Source organism: Coffea eugenioides, chromosome 5 (genome assembly GCF_003713205.1).
Source record: "Coffea eugenioides isolate CCC68of chromosome 5, Ceug_1.0, whole genome shotgun sequence".
NCBI lineage: Eukaryota > Viridiplantae > Streptophyta > Magnoliopsida > Gentianales > Rubiaceae > Coffea > Coffea eugenioides.
Window position 1 is genome coordinate 455329 of NC_040039.1, and position 18150 is coordinate 473478.

At 33.3% G+C, this 18150-nt stretch overlaps 1 protein-coding gene across 1 annotated transcript; it reads right to left on the bottom strand.

The window, feature by feature from the left end:
- Nucleotides 1–12519: 12519 nt before the first annotated feature.
- Nucleotides 12520–13574, bottom strand: LOC113770775 (acidic endochitinase-like). The gene has a single exon (XM_027315355.1). The coding sequence runs from the start codon at nt 13546–13548 to the stop codon at nt 12637–12639; it is 912 nt and encodes a 303-aa protein (XP_027171156.1). The 5' UTR covers nt 13549–13574; the 3' UTR covers nt 12520–12636.
- Nucleotides 13575–18150: the final 4576 nt, after the last annotated feature.

The window sequence follows — 18150 nt, forward strand, 5'->3', positions numbered from 1 at the left end:
GAAATATGTCTTGACACTTAGCCACTAAAACTTGATTTTGGGATAAGCGTAGCTTGGTAGTAAATGAAATGAGAGTTAGCCATTGTTGAATTTAGTTGTTCCCATGCTTGAGGACAAGCATGATTTAAGTGTGGGGGGAATTGATAAGGTGTTAATTGTTAGTAATTTTATTGTTAATATTCCTTTTTATCCTTGCCAAATATTGCTTTAATTTGCTTTAAATGTCAATATATATTTATATTTGGTATTTGGATATAATTTCAGAAATTGGAGCAGAAACCTCTTGAGAAGATTATTGTGAAGCTTTACACAATTCTGGTGCAAACCAACGAGAAAGAATGGAATTGCATTTGGGAATTCAATTTGGCTGGCCAACATCTCAATTAGGTGGGGACCGCGAAGACTTGACCATTGTGTAAAGACCATTTCCTTTCTTGATTCACGGTGCCTTTGTGAAAAGTAGCCTTTGCTTTTGTTTTCGGTGGAGTTGATTAGGTAGGGAAAGGAATGTTTTCTTTGGTCAGCGGAGAGTGAAGTTTGGAATTGGTGTGTTTTATGGGGGAAGCCGCACATTTGGCCAGAGTCAGTTTTTCTTCTTCTCTTCCGTCTAGGCAGAGAAGTTTTAGTTTTGGGGTGAAGATTTCTTGCGTGTCTTGTTTTCTTCCGTCTCTTCCATGAAACTATTTTTATTGTATTAGACTACAGAGAATACAATTCTTATTTTCAATTATTAGTAAGAGATAAATGTCTTTGAGTTCAATTAAATTGCGTGGAAATTTTCTTATGAGGCGTGGCTAATTTTCTCATCTAGTCAAGGATCAACGCGAAGACGCAGTCCCAAATATCTGTGAGATCTAATTAATTTTACGTGTTCCTTAATTTGTTAATATTTGCATGTTTTCTATTTTAATTTCCATGGGATTATTTTGTTAGTTGGATATCAAGGGCCCGATGTGCAATTTGACTTATTAATCTCCTGTCAAATTAATCAATTAAATCCGTAATTGTTTAGTCGGTTAATATTAGTGACAACTAGTATTTTCACATACTAGGAGAACATGCAATCTGATTTAAATAACCCTCGTAGCGTGTTATTAATTTGGGTTAGGCTTTTCTAGTTTTTAATGCAATTAGGAAATTAATTCCTACGGTCGTACCTAGGAGTATTTCCTGGTTAGAGGTAATCAACGGTCGTACCTTGGTTATCAATAAATTAAGGAAAAGCTGGTCGTTAGAGTTTTTCAGCGACTATAACTAGCCTATTAATAAAATTAAGTGAACCTTCTTTGCATCAATGATAAGATGAATGGACTGTGTCTGCGTAGTTGTATCCTTGGCTAGAATTTACTTATTATTTATTTGATTGCTATTTAAATTTGTATTAATTAATTAATTATTTTTAGTTAAATTGTTTAATTTTTAGTTTATTTCTGATAAAAATCCCCCGTGTCCCGAACTTGAAAAGAATCGAATTTTTCCCAGTCCCTGTGGATTCGACCCTACTCACTACTATACACAGAAAATTCATTTTTCTCGAGTAGGTATTTATTATTGCACAGGCTCGACACCTGTCAATTACTTTATTGGAGTTGCAACAGCAAGAAGAGGAAGTCTTTATGATGTATCAAACTAGTGCATACAATCAAACTTGAGCAAAATATTTGCTAAAATATGTTTATTTGTAGCCATTGCAAAGGTGATCTTGGAGCAGCTCCGATCCATTTTACTTATTGCACAACGGACTAGTGAATATATGCCGTTCGGTGTCTAATTTGACCCCTCCTGGTAGTATAGGGTCTTTCCTCTACCTCTACTTAAAGGACTTGCACCTTAAACTAATCAAAGGGGGTTTGGAGGATTTTATCTCATATATAAGATCTTGGACCTTTCTATTCAAATGCTTGTGTTTGGATTGCATTTTCCATGATTTTTCATGGAAAAATTACTGTAATGATTTGATGTATGTGAGGGAAAAGGTGATAGGAAAATGTGATCACGGAAAACGGCGTAATTTTCCGACGGAAAATCGCAATCCAAACAAGGTCATTTGTGGTGAAAACTCAAATTCTTATAAGAAAAAAAAGCACAAAGCATTATGCTTTTGAATGCATGATGACAATTAACAAGGTCGGGTTGATTATGTAACTTTAAATAAACCTTGGCTTATCAGTGGCGTTTCAAGAGAAGTGAACATTTTCTCCAGATCGTTAAAAAGAAAAATTGAAGCTCACTTGACAGGGAGAGAAAGCTTTGCAACTCCAAGTCTTTATCTATTTATATGGGCTTTCTTGCATGCTTACCTACAAGTTAAATCACTTCTCTGATCAGCTTATTGCATAATATAACATCATATACATCTATATAGTCAATGTTAGATAACGTATTTTCACCCTACTGCTCATGTCAACAGGGACAATTGAAGTGCCTTGCATATCAATGATTTAAATTTAACAATTTGTCACAGAAATTGTGATATCTAAAATTGCTCAAAAATACATATTATCCTACTTTGCTTAGATATTCATTGTGATAAAGCTCCTCTCCAGTAGTAGTTCCCTACACATTACCGCAATACATATCCGGATGTGATACGTTTTTTAGGTTTAATCAGTGGTCCTAATTACTTGCCCAAATTGCGCTCTTGCCGTGGTTAAGAAACATATATTCCTGCTCCTATTCCTTCATGTGTCTTTTTTTTTTTTTTTCAATTCCAATAGGAAATCATGAGATTTAAGAGGCTGGGAGAGAGGAGAAGAGATTTGAATCTAGGACCTCTTTGTCTAAGGTATTCCTTCGGGTGTCAAATATAGCTTTTAACATTTGATTTTTAGCAATATACCTTTTTTCCCTTTTTTTTTTGTTTTTTCGAATAAGTGAGAGATTTTGAATCTAAGATCTCCAACTGACAATCTCTTCCACTTTACCACCAAACTCAACTCTCCGCACCCGTAGGCCAAGTAGGCTTTATGTTCTACATATATTGACCAATATGTTATTGTTTTTCTTTTCTTGTATATGTTGCTTCTAATCTTTTCGTTGTAGTCTATAAAACTTCTATTTTTTTCCAAACCTGTTAAACAATGTAAAAATCAATAAAAAAAATTTGTTCTAAATTACTTAATGATAAAGGAACACTTGTTGACTGAAAAAGGAAGTCATAAGATGGCGAAGAATTAAATTAATTTATCCAAAAGTAATTTGAATAGTTTAAGTAAAAAGTAAATTACACCTTCACTATATTAATATTTATTACGGTTACCTATTTAACAAATTAAATAAGGCAGCCAGATACAAATTCATTAAATGAATGTTTTTTATTGTTTAACTTTCTCATTGAAATTTTATTGAATACAACCATTAGTTTAGATGGTAATCAAGTAATTGAGAAAAAAGGATTAATTGGCATAATTATTTATATTTTATAATAGCTGAACAGTTTTTATGAAATGCACAATTTTGTCATCTTTTGATTTGCCTTTCGATAATTTATAAAGGTCCCTTTGTGATATTGTACATTAGAGAGTACTTTGTTTGTAAAGTTCAGGCTGTCATACTTATAATGATTTTTAGACGGAAGAATAAATTAGTTTTTGCCCAAAAAGGAAGAAAAAGAGCACCTAAGATTCAAGGTAAAATCACAAAAAAAAAAGAAGATTTGATAAGCGTTCAGGATGTCATATTCCTCTTCCATTTCAAAGTTTACTTTGTTCAAGGATTTTTTTTTTGGGGGTTTCAATTGACTCAAATGGGACTTTACTTGGATCATTTCGTCAATTTTCTAGGTTCTCACCAATTCCCAAAAAAAAAAAAGAAAAAACTTGTGGAATTTAGAAACTCAATAGCTGTAATAACACAAAACAAAATGTTCATCTGGTTTTGATTAGGAAATTTAGAATTAGGTTAGTCAACTCAGGTTTTTGCAAAAATGATGAAAACACCATTGTGATAGCGATTTGCATGTCATATGAAATTATTTCTGTTGAAGATATGTTCAAGAGAAAATGAAGGGAATGATCAAACAAAATTTTAAAAGTTATATGGGCGAATTTGACCTAATAATAATATAGTTTGGCAAACAAATTGAAATATTATAATAGTTTAATGACCGTATGCACTTTATTCCAATTTTAAAATAGTTTGACCTAATAATCCTCATGCTAATCCATAAAATATTTGAGATTGGTTGGACTCAAATTTCAGACAGGGACAATCGCAACAGTAACCGTTCCTGAAAGTTTGAGGGCCATTATTAGCAAAAAAAGGAAAAATGTAAGAGCAAATTACACTATGTACAATATTTTTAGCGTTGTATGCGGGATCTACAAAATTTTCTTCTATATTATGTCATGCTGATAGTGTTTTTATATTTTCCAAAATGAACTTGCAAATTATATCTGGTTAAACTAAGTAAAACGGTTCAGAAACGATTCACTAGAAAACCATTTGAAACCATGGTTCGTTAGACTGCCAGTGACTTGGGTAAGGCTAAGCATCAAGATCGGAGACACTAGAGGGAGGACCACGGGCAGGAACGGTACTGGCGGTTTTGTGCATTTTGCACACGGCATAACTTTATTTGTACAACATGTAACTTTAGAACAAAATTTTGTGAGTTCCACACACGTTATAAAAATCGAGGTATAGGACGTGGTCTGAACCATACAATTTTTTGTGGCCAAATCCTGGCCATGAACTGTGCAGGAACGGTCTTATCCACTAGAGGGAGTAATACTTCACCGAAGGTTTACGATAATTCTATTGACCTTTCCTCATATCCAAAAGGTAATAGTTGCCCCCCTTTAAAATCATTGGAACCTGATTGTGTTTGGATATTAAATTATTGGGGATAACTTTTTCTTGAAAAAAATATGTAAAATTTGTTTAATGTAAAATATGTGAGATAAAATAGCGATTCAAAATTGTGTTGATACTGTAAACAAGTAAATTTTAACAAATAATCCACTATCCAACCACCAAAATTGGTCAATGTTCATTGGTACCTTTTATAGATGAATTCCATCTACAATACAATAAATAACGTGTGTCGATTAGTACTCATTCTTACTCTTGATATAAAATATAGTATTTTTTAATAGTTATTGTTTAGCATGTGATTGGTTAAAGGAATATTCACAGCTAAAAGAATATAGATTAAATTTTTCTACGCTGTTGATTTTAGATAAATGATAACTATACAAAATTTGAATTTAAAATCTTAGTATGAAATTTTGCCTAGGCTACAAAATTGTTTATGAAATTTGATGAATAAAAAGTCACTCGAACATCCGAGTTGCACAATTTTCGGGTAAAGATGTTGAATATGGATTTTTAGATATTTTCTTCAAGCTGCATCTCATTCTGAAGATTGCGGCATAGATTTACACTAACTCGATCGTACACACTGATTGTGCCCCCGCGTGAATGGTCTAGCGGTAGCGCCTCTCACCGGTGACTCTTGAGGTCCCAAGTTCGAGTCTCCGCTCTGCTGGATTTCTCCGCGAACTTATCGTGTTCGGGTCGGGTTGGGGCGCCGAGCCCGAGCCGCAGGGGATTAGTCGGGTCCCGTAAGGATTGACCGGGACAACCCTGTGTCGACAAAAAAAAAAAAAAGTACACACTGATTGTGACTATTCTTGTCCTGTTTCAATCAAATTTTAGGACCAGTCCATCGTAAATTATTGTGCTCCCACGGAATTTTAAGACCAGTTCTTCCTATCGTTTCAGTAGAATTTTGGGACCATTACTTCTTTATTACCTCCTTGCAAAATTAGCCACGTTTTAATTTCTCCAATTTGCATGCCTCTCATTCATGACACCTAGCCATTTATTTTCCTCTCTGGATTTGGGGTTGTTAGCCATCATCCATCAGGATGTTGCAGGAGGGAGGTAGATTTTGAAACCTAGAAAAAACTAGAGTTTTGTAATGGAGGTTTTCAATCAACATGTTTTCTTATGTGTGATGGGGTTTATTGTATAGTTAAGGAATAATTTCAAAAACCTTTCCTGAGATTTCTGATAATTTCACTGAACTTTCTTGAGATTTGAAAAATTACACTTACCTCTTTGATTTGATAGTTAAAGTAACAAAACCTTAAAATAATACTGATTTGATCAAAATTTTAAATGAATATAAAAAATGTCTTTGTGTAATGTGTTTTAATTTATTTCCTATATAATTATAAAATTATCTAGTATATTTATAAGGAAAAAGGTGCCAAAATTTTCATGTCCATACCTATTATTTGATAAATATAATTATAATAATAATTTTATCACTATGATGGGATACTTTTGATAATATTTTATTATGGATTTAGATTTATAAGATAGAAAAGAAAATATTGAAATAATTCATTTAGAGTTTATGAATTTTTCGAATAGTGGGATTATCATAATTTAGTAATGATTTTGGACAATTTCTTTTTGATTTATTGTTAATTTTAATACCAAAAAAAAAAAGAAAACAAAGATTAGCAAAAACATTGGATTACATATAAAATTAACTTGTCAAAAAAATCACTAGTTCGATATTTGGTTACTCTAGAAACTAGAGGTAATAGTGGTAGTTCTATAGTTTTATTGGAAAAAAATTTTAAAAAAAAGGAATAAGAAGGAAAAAGAATGAAAAAATAATTTTAAAACTCACTCTAAGTATAAGCATATCAAATAAGAAAATTTCATTAAAATATTTAAGGATAAAATTATTATTTTAAATGATAAGGGAGGCGTGTAATTTTTTAAACATCAGGGGAGCTTAGTGAAATTATTAGAAATTTAAGGGGAGGCTTCTGAAATTATCCCTAGAGTTAAAGCACCCCGCCCGTCTCAAAGCAATGACAGTTTTGGGACTCGCACTTTTTATGTACAGTGTCCTGCAAATGACTTATTTTACTCTACTTTCCATCTCAGAAAAATGATACAAACTCCGAAATCCGAATGCAACTGAGGTACGTGGATGAGTAGCACGTGGGTTAGAAGTTGAAGCAAACATAACTTGATGGAGGGACCTTACTCTTGCTTTTCTGCCTCAAACATAAGCTCTTCTCTTTTGTAAGATGAAAATCCTTGAGCAATTCACCATGGCAATTGCGCCAGCCGCCCTTTATTTGCCAAGCTAATCCGGAATTTAGGCTACATATCAACTACCCTTGACCTCCGTCCACCTAAAACAAGATGCACTGCCACAACCAAAATATTTGTTCTTCTTGTCGAAGAACAACCTTGAAATTATGATTAAATATTCTTTGTATTTGGCTTGCACTTTATTTGTTGATTCAAGAATTCATCTTTTTTAATTGCTGAATGACATGGTATCTTCTTTTAAAACATTAGAAAGCATGTTTTACAAATTTTTTTTTGGCAAGTTAATCTGATAGAACTCGAGTCTGCTGTAGCTAGGTTTGAGCACTTGTCTTTGAAGGTCAGGATAGATGGAAGTGAAGAGGGATGATTAAGAAGGAATGAATTTTGGTGGTGGTAGGGCTGGGTGGAAGTTTGCCGGCTAAGAGGAGATAAGATGGCGAGTAATTTGGGAACAATGTGGTACGCTTTGGAGGTTACCTTGGAAGATGAATAAGTCGTGGTAAAGCAGTGCCACATCACATCATCTACATCATTCGGAGGCATCGGAGTTTTTATACCATTACTCTTCCATCTATGTCCCTTTCTTATAAAACTTAAGTGGTGGAATTTAGGTGCTTCTTCAAATAAGGAGTGACTAAATGCTCCACGGTAATCAGACTTGGTGAGATTTTTTTCTTTTTGGTATTAACCACAGGCATATGCATTTGTTTTACGGTCTGCGATTAATTCTATACCAATTACGTCGACCTCTTGCAGCAGAAAATTCTTTTAGCATTGTTCTTTTCCATCCCATGGGTTTTAAACTCAAAATCTCATGATTAAGAGATGCAAACACCTTCCACTTGTTGATATCAGGCATGATGAGACTAACACGCACAAAAAGACGTATTATCGTACTTTGCTTAGATATTCATTGTGATAAAGCTCCTGTCCAGTGGTACTTCCCTACACATTATCGCAATACATATCCTAATCACAGGAAGTTTTCACCATTCAGAGTGAAAGCAAGAAAATTCCAGTCCAAGTTAAGCAAGCGAAGCTCATGAATTAGCTCATTCAAGAAAAAAAAGTTTTTGGAAATATCCGAGGATTACAGAGCTTTGGTGATGCATTCTTCAACAAATTGCTAGCCTTTTTACAACTAAGATCGGAATAAGTTGGGCCGTAAACGTCCTCTTTAAATAAAGGCTGTAACAAGGTGAAGAGGAAGTCAGACGATTTTCTTTGGAAAGTTGCAAACTTGGGTGGTTTGAAACCAATTAGGAAATTGTCAAAGTCCGTACTTGTCATGGTGGCCTCGATGCAATTCCAGAATGCGTGAAATTGGTAGCTACTAGTTTTGAATGAGATAATTTTGACAATGGCTATATTAAGTCAAGACTTGGACCCGCAATGACCTTAGTGGTGGAATTTGGGATGTTTTGTTTCCAAATAGTAGCGGGTTGGTTCATGGTTGCAAGGCAAAAAGGAAGTATCCCATGTGACCTCTAGTAACTTGAAGTTAGGGGTGTGCATTCGGTGCAAATTCGGTAATTCGGTGCACTGAATTCGGTGAATTCGGTTATTCTACCTGTAAAAATTTAAACCGTTTTCAATTCCGAATTGGGCATAACCGAATTCATTCCGCAACCGATTTCAAATTCGAAAACGGTAATGAATTCGGTTAAACCGAATTCATCTATGATTTATAAATTATTACTGATTTGATCCCTAAATTTATTCATAATTGAACACATTACTTATGTTCTAATCATTTTGTGGTTTAATTGGCATTTATTTGATCACTTATACCTAGAATCCTTAGTCTATGATTTAAGAAACACATAAAAAGTGATTAATTTAAACTAAAATAAACCTTAGACTATACAATGATTGGTGATAATTTATGAATTTATAATTTACAATGATTAATTATAAGCAATATTAGTTAGTAGTTACAATGAATTTATAATTTACACTGATTAATAATAAGTAATATTAGTTACAAACTTACAAATTACAATGATTAGTGATAAGTTATATTAGTTACAAACTTATAATTTATTTCAAATCAAAATAAAAACTTATTTACTTACACATGTTATTGTGAAAGTCAATACACTAATACATTGATTTGCAATTCACATACATTCACTTACAGTCTTACACTGCTTAGTTGTCTTGTCTATACTTAAAGCCTTAAGATTAGTAAATAGATAATATGAATTTTAACTTATTTGATAACTTATGCCTAAAATCATTAGTCTATGATTTAAGGAACACATAAAAAGTGATTAATTTAAACTAGAATAAACCTTAGACTGTACAATGATTAGTGATAATTTATGAATTTATAATTTACAATGATTAATAATAAGTAATATTAGTTACAAACTTACAAATTACAATGAGTAGTGATAAGTTATATTACTTACAAACTTATAATTTATTTCAAATCAAAATAAAACTTATTTACTTACATATATTATTGTGAAAGTCAATACACTAGTACATTGATTTGCAATTCATATGCATTCACTTACACTGCTAACTACTTAGTTGTCTTATCTATACTTAAAGTCTTAAGAATTAAGATTAGTGAATAGATAATATGAATTTTTATGTTAAATATGTAGAGTACACTAATACTTGCAAGTTAGAGATTACGCATTCAAATATTCAATAATTCAAACATGAATGATGTATCAAATTACCAATATCTAAATTTAATTACTAATTATGTTAATTGTTTAATATTTAGTATTATACATATATGTGTTAATTATTATCTAATTCTAGTCATGTTACTCATGTATAAAATAATAAGTATTATAGTTATCTTATATTGTTATGTATTACTATATATTGGTATTATTATAGTCATATAACAATTAACAAATACTAAAATAATATATTGTACATTATTATATATTATTATTATTATAAGTACATGATATGATGCTAAATTGATAATACCATATACTAATTATTATTAATAGCATTTACCTATATAATATAATAAAGTATTAGTAGTATATACTAATACTAAATAACATTTATCTATATATTATATAATTTTATATACCAATTTGGTAATTCGAATGCGGTAATGCGGTACCCGATTTCAATTACCGAATTTGAATGCGAAATCGGTTATTACCTAATTCATAATCTCATTACCTATTTCATACCATATTAGAATTCGGTGAATTTGGTACGTACCGAATTTGTACCAAATTACCAAATATCCGATTTTAAATTACCGAATTGAATTTGAAATCGGTTATGAATTCGGTAAGAACCGAATTTGCTCACCCCTACTTGAAGTGGTCTTTATTGACAATTTATTATGAAGGAATTTGGTAACATCTTCAGCTAAGGTTCTAATTATGCACGTGGACATTGGTTTTGGAAACATTAGTATTTGGAGACTAAGGTAACTAATAACCTTCTCCAAATATGTATTGCTTGTTTTAAAGTCAACCGCAAGTCAAAACAGAAGTGGTCTTGTGATTTCTTAAAATGTTGAAGCCACGGGAATCATGATTCTATGCTCAAATCAACTTGGTTCAATTGCGGTGTAAAGCTAGAGTACAAAGTCACACCATAAGAATTTTAGTAGCTTGGGTTTGATTTCCAAATGGACCAACGCTAAAGGAATTCCAAATTGCTTGATTTCGAGACAAAAAGAAAAATAAAAATAAAAATCAAGATTAAAACTTCAAGCTTGGTCTTTGGCAATTGTCAACAATGCCTCGCCAAGTCTTGAAGTGGGGGCATTTGTAGACAAAGAAATTTTATTTAATTTATTTAGTCAAGATTATTTAAATTAAATTGATCTTGATTCAATTAAATTAAATCATAGAAGTCCAATATATTTTAGACTGACAAAATGGGCCAATGTTATATGGGCTATCAAATCAAATTTGTAATATCCATTTAAATTGAAGTGAATAAATTGAATTGATTTATTAATTCACAACGGACTATTTGGGTTGGCCTACTATTTAAGCCCAATCTAAATGGATTTCTTGAGTTATAAGTTATCCAAAAGGCAGGGAGGTTCTAAGGATTTTTCTTGAAGATTTAGCTAACATATTTTGGCTATAAATAGAGGTCTTCCCTCAAGGCAAAGGGACATTTTTTTAGAGAAATTCCTAACTTCCGGAGAAACGCTGTCAAATTCTCTCAAGAGCTTTCTCTTTCAAATCCAAGTTCAAATCAAGTCAAACAAATCCTCCTGTTATCGCTGTTGAAGACTTACAAGTTCCAAGTATTCGATGCCATTATCAAATCAATCGTTTTCCGCATCGAAATTGTAGGAAACACTCTTTCGATCGGAGAATAAGCCTTTTGGGCCCTTCGGTTGAACTCATTCGAAGAAAAGAATCAGGGGATTAATTTCTTTGGTGCAAGAATTTTCAGAGGTTGTAACCCATTTATTATTTGATTTAATAAATTTGATATTTATGCAAGTTTTCTTGTCTTTTATTTTAGGCAACGAAATTTGTGCATATACAACGAACTTTGCTGAAGTTCAGCCAAAAAAAAAAAAAAAAGAAATCTTGATTCTTGAGGTGAAAAAATGGATTTCCTCTTCAAAATTGATTAAGAAATCTCACTGTTAAAATGAATAAGAGAAAAACCATGAGAAACAGCACCGAGTATGTGATATAAATGCAAATCAGAATCCTGGAATTGCCATTTCGTGTGTCGGTTTCATGTTGGCAACATCTAATTCTGGCTATAAATCGGACTCAGATGATATAGTGATCTATGTGCACTAGTATAAATATGCTATTGGGGTTGCATCCTGAAACTCAAAGAAGGACGGCTCCATGAAACTTGAGAGCCCGTGAAGTAGAAAGTAAAAGCCACAATATGGTGTGCATGTGTGTTCTTGCGTTTTGAGTTTAAGAAAATTTTGAGTATGTCATAAAATAGCCTCAGTTTGAGTGTGAATTTGACAACACGAAGTACTGGCAATAATAAAAAAAAAAAATAGATCATCAGCAACATACCATGGTAATCAAAGCCTGCCAGTTCTACTTATAAAATAGTTCTTTAGCAAGAGAAAACAAATATAAAGAATTGGATTACCTTGGCGCAAACCCCTCTCATTTACAAAATATCCCTCCAGAGCACCATTGAAACTCAAGGAGAAGTGAGCTATATTGACTCCATTTCTGATCCAAGTTGCACCGGAAACATAAGGGTTTTTGTTTGAATACATGTACATTTTTGACAACACATATAAATATATCGTGGCACGCACAGGAAGAAATAAAACAAAATATTTTAGCACATAGTTATTTCTATTTCGATGTTCGGACAACAGGTTTTTGATCTAGTACTGTTTGCAAGTTATTGTTTTCCACATAGAACTAATCATATTTTTCATGCTAAGTTTTATTGAAGAATAAGCACAAATTCAAACTCAAACACGATAGCCCTTTATCCAACATTTTTAATTTATTTGGGGATTAATAACCCGTTATTTATTTATCAATTTTGTCTCTGGCATGAAGAACCAGGACTACATTTCATCTCTCAGTAGATACTGAGAGGAACTAGTCAGATAGCAGCATAGTACTGTATCTGGGACTTGCTAACATAAGGCCTGATTGTCTCACTGTAATTTAAGTCGTGGGCATGGTCCCAAACCATGACTCCTCCATAACTGGAATAGTTCTGCACAAAGGGAAGAACCTCATCAATTAGCACTTGCGGTGGGATGTAACCACCACTAGGTGAGACTGCAGGGTCTGCAGGTACTCCCAGGAATAATGTATTAATGCCTGGATAGGAAGCCCCGCTGTCCCAACTGTCGAAGAGGGGACTGGTATTGCCTGGTGTATACTCACAAGGAGGATTGTCAAAAAATTCCACCCACACGTAATCAAAAAGGCCAGTTTTGATAGCAGCGTCCAGCAAATACACAAAATAGTCAGGAATGAAACATTGTGGTGCTGCTGATAAATACACCAGCTTCCTCTCTGGTGTGTTATATTTTGATAGCGCCTGAACAAGGTCAGCCAAGTAATCCGCCTTTCCAGCTTGGATATGAAAATCTACACCATCTAAAACGGCATTGCCTAATGGACGAGAGTCTGATTCATTACCACCTAAGAATTCGTTCCAGATATAGGAGGCGACTTGCTGAGCATCATCGGAAGAAGAAAGGTTAGCGGCTCCACCGAGAGAAAGAAACACTTTGATGCCTAGGCCTTGGCAAGTTTCTATTTCGGAACTGTTTAAGGAATGCCCAGCTATGTTCAATTGCGGTGTTTGGCCACCGCCATAATTGATCAGAAAGGCAATATTCACGTAGTCATAGGTACCTTTACGACATGTGTCTACCAGGCTTCCTTCCGCAGTGGTTTGGCCCCAGTAGGTGGCAATTCCAGCAGCTTGCGAAAACCTTATCAGAGATGTCATCAACAGGAATGTTATTGGTAAGAAGAGTAGTTGCAATGAGATAGCCATTTTTTCTTTTCCTTTTTTTCAGTTATTTTTGCAGATTTGCTTTGGTGAGTTTAGTTGCACCATGATTGACCATTTTATAGACGAGTTCATCTCAAGCGGGGAATGCAACACGTGCGGAGTATTGGGCATTTTTACTCTTACTATTACAGTTTTAAAAATAGTTACTCTTTAATATGTGCTATGAGATTATTCTTTTATTAATGTACTCCGTGAAAATCCACACATATGCGGACAGAAACGTGAATGTATGACTTTGTTGTTTAATTGTGATTGAGACATGTGTTGTACTAACCTGACTTTATACGTAATCTGTTAACAGGATGGAGGAACATGCATTTCGAGGACCGGATCGAGCAAGGTAGTAGAAGTTAAGTTTCAAATGGACTTTTCTATGAACATCTAAACATATTAATTCAATTGGGATTTGGGTACTTTTAATGAGGTATACCATCAATAATGTGGTTGCATTTAATTAGGTACACCATGTCAATACTCCTGTATCATCACATATCACGTAACCAAAGATGATGCTGGATAGATATAAACAAATCTAATCAAACCGATCATTCTAAACCTCAAAATTATTTGGCCTTTGTATGTAGTGAAAATTTTTGTGAGTGTTTTTCAAAAACTAATATTATAGCAGTGTATGTTAAAAACTTTCGATAGTAGACAGTTCGTTTGAATTATGTGTTTTTGAAAATATATTTTGGAATATCTATAAAATTTAAAATTTTTTTGAGCTATTTTTTAAATATTTATAAAAAAATTCCCTATTAGCCACCACCCCTCCTCCAGCGCCACCATTCCCCTCTCCCCCTCCTCCTTCCTCCCTTTTTCTCTCTTCTCCTCTCTCCTCTTTCCTTTCTTCCACTTTCCTCTTTTTCCCTCCTTCCTTTCCCTTCCCCTTCCCTGCAACTCCGTTCCCTCCCTTTTTTCAATCTAGTCACGGATGGCAACTAGACCTAGTCGCTATCACAACCCACCTGTAACAAGGCAAAGGTTGCAACCAGATCGAGAAACGGGGGAGGAGAACAGCAGGGAAAAGGAAGAGGAGAAGAGGACGGAGGAGAAGGAAAGAGGGGAGGGGAGGGGGTGACTACAGTGGCAGTAGAAGAGGGAGACTAAAATAATTGAGAAATAAGATGAATTATTAGGTCACAACGTGACCAAGTTTTTCGTAAAAAATTGAAACTATTGATGAACAAAGTAGACTGAAATAATTGAGAATTCGAAAACTTATCTTCACGTAATCTGAAGATTATGCCGACTAGAGTTCAACGTTTTATTGCATAGGTAAAATATGCATTTCCATAAAATGTAATCTAACCCTTTCACAATCCCAATTCCCTAGTGAGCTTGATATTTGCAATAAAGATTGTTCAAGTATCAATCACAAGTTAGTTTATCTCCTTTGGGTCATGGAAAAAATTTAAAATTAAAAAGCTAGTTTCACTTTCTTTTCTTTTTGTTTCAATATATAATTGAAACTTGTTTTGCTAATCATGAAGAATTAATTCGGACAAAAAATAAAAAAAATAAAAAAAACTTGTACACAATTCATAAATCCTTAAATTCATCCACAAACACATTCAAATTAAGGAAATAATTTTTGGTCTTTGAACAAACCTCAAATGAGTTTGTAAATAAAATTGTTTTTTGTAAGCCATCAATCTAGAAAACTATTTTAGAAAATTCTAAAATTTTGGAAAATTCCTCAAATTGACAAAAACACTTTACAATGAGGGAATAACATTTTCTGGCTTGAAAAGACTTTGTATAGGTTCTTAAACAAATTTTTTATATGTTAAAATATCACTATTATATTGATTCTATCAACATTACACATTTACACAGCTTGTCTTTATTTTCAACCTTCTTTTATATGTTTTCAATTTTGAAAAAAAAGTATAGGACAACAAAGGGTACTTTTGGAGTGAAAACATCTTCTCTATCCAAAGATGAATTTTTAATAATATATTTTGAAATGGATTGGCAATGTTATAAAAAGTCAAAAGCAAGGAAGTGATATTTTTTAAAGTTAAAAGATGCTAGATGAAACTGTTAGAAATCTCAAGGGAGGTTTCTAAAATTATCCCTTTAGATAAATGCCTAGAAAATTAAATCCAAACATCCAAGCGCAATAATGTGAAATGTGTTCATTCTAATGTGTAATTATCCAAGTACAATAATGCTTGGGGCAATTATTGTACTGACCTGACCTAAACTATGAGAGACTAATTTCTAAAATTGCAGCTTCAAGTATCCACGTTCATAGAGAATAGACAATTAACAATAGTACATCTTTTCTGCTCATCATGTCAATTCTCAAGTATACATCTGTCCACATTTCGTTCTTGGCAGCCTTAAAAGTACTCAAACATATTCTAACTGGAATTGATTGGGTTGATTATGTAATTGGCCATGACAGGTAAATCAAAATTGATGATGAATAGGTCTAAAGAAGCCTTCTCTTTTCACTCAAGTGTATCACATACTTAAACATCCTAGCGTGAAATTTTGTTTATGAAATTTGATGACTAAGAATTCACTCGAACATCAGAGTTGCACAATTTTCGAGTATAGATGTTGAATATGGATTTATAGACATTTTCTTCACGCTGCATCCCATTCTGAAGATTGTGGCATAGATTTACACTAACACGATGGTACACCCTGATCGTGACTATTCTTGTCCTGTTTCAAGCAAATTTTAGGACCAGTCTGTCGTAAATTATTGTGCTCCCACGGAATTTTAGGACCTGGCATAGATTTACACTAACACGATGTTACACCCTGATTGTGACTATTCTTGTCCTGTTTCAAGCAAATTTTAGGACCAGTCTGTCGTAAATTATTGTGCTCCCACGGAATTTTAGGACCTGGCATAGATTTACACTAACACAATGGTACACCCTGATTGTAACTATTCTTGTCCTGTTTCAATTAAATTTTAGGACCAGTCCGTCGTAAATTATTGTGCTCCCACGGAATTTTAGGACCAGTCTTTCCTATCGTTTCAGTAGAATTTTGGGACCATTCCTTCTCTATTACGTCCTTGCAAAATTAGCCACGTTTTAATTTCTCCAATTTGCATGCGTCTCATTCATGACACCTAGCCATTATTCGGCCTCTCTGGATTTGAGGTTGTTACCCATCATCCGTCAGGATGTTGCAGGATGGGGGAAGACTTTGGAGGACTAGAAAAAACTGAGAGTTTTGTTATGGAGGTTTTCAATCAACATGTTTTCTCGTGTGTTATAGAGTTTATTGTATAGTCAAATCTATACAAATAAATTGGTAAAATGAATTTATTTGAAAATAAATAATTTAGATTGTAAAAGAAAAGATAAATGCCTTCTATAAGACAAGCCTTTTGCTAATCTTTCGACCATAAATGATATATCAGTTTGCCATGCGGCCCAAATTTATAGATTAGATTTGGATCCTAATAGGATCACTAGGTTTGTAAAAAGTATGATTAGATCACAAAAATTTTGTGAATCTAAGTCCACTTCATATAAACTGAAAGACATTTTGACAATTAATTGGAAATTCAAATTCTTATACATCACAAACAAGTTGTAGAATGACTTGTGGAGGTAGCGGTGATTTCTAGGATAACAGATGATGGATGGAGGAGTAAGGACTACTGGCTTTTCGTTATTGTTTGTCCCCTCTTCCCTGTTTTTTTTTTCCCTTCAATCTATACATTTGTTTTTCTTTTGGTAAGATGTAGAGGGGCAAACTTGGACTTTGGAATATTCTTTGGTTTCCTTAGAATAAACGAATGTTAATAAACTAGCGGGAAGAGCTCATTCGTTAGATCTATGTTTAGTCAAAAGAGAGTGATTGTTATTTTCTAAACCTCAGGGGACTATTTGTATTTTGGCTATAATACAAGGATGGTAAACGTAATTTATCCAAATTATTTGGATTAATTTTCTATAATGACTGTGTATACGGTTTCGCTATTAAATACTCCCTCCGTCCCGAAAAGTTTGTCACTTTTCGGGACTCCAACTTATTATCAACAGTGCTCAATTTTTAAAAAATTCATCCGTGTTTTCCATGTTACCCTTCGTTTAAACACAAAAGCTACAGAATGGATGGTCAAAATGTGATAGTGGGGTCCATATGTTTATTGATTGGCATGTGACTTATTCTAATTTGAAGTAGAGTGTGAAGCCACAGACAGCAATCATTTCACGTTGGTTGGTGCGTGCAAAGCCATCAACTAAACTGGAAAAGTTGCAAGTCTTGACGGAAGACTTTTTGGCCATAATAACACCTGCTTTTTAGTCAGGTGAGACAGGGGTAAGTATCGGAAATTATTGATAAAGTTTACAACCATTTTTGGTAAGTGACAAATATTTTGGGACAGACCAAAATAGAAAGCATGACACTTTCAATGGGACGTAGGGAGTACATGATAACTAATATGAATTTGAATTTCAAAATCAAATTTTACATATATCTCATATAACTAATAGTAATTCTTATTATACTTTTCAGTATAGATAACAGTAATTCTTATTATTTTAGTGCAATTTATTTTTGCAAATTGATTTTAGTAAACATGATTGAGGTGGAAGCATTCAA

Coding starts and splice junctions, on each gene's coding strand:
- LOC113770775 (XM_027315355.1), bottom strand. CDS start 13,548: ATGGCTATCTCATTGCAACTACTCTTCTTACCAATAACATTCCTGTTG.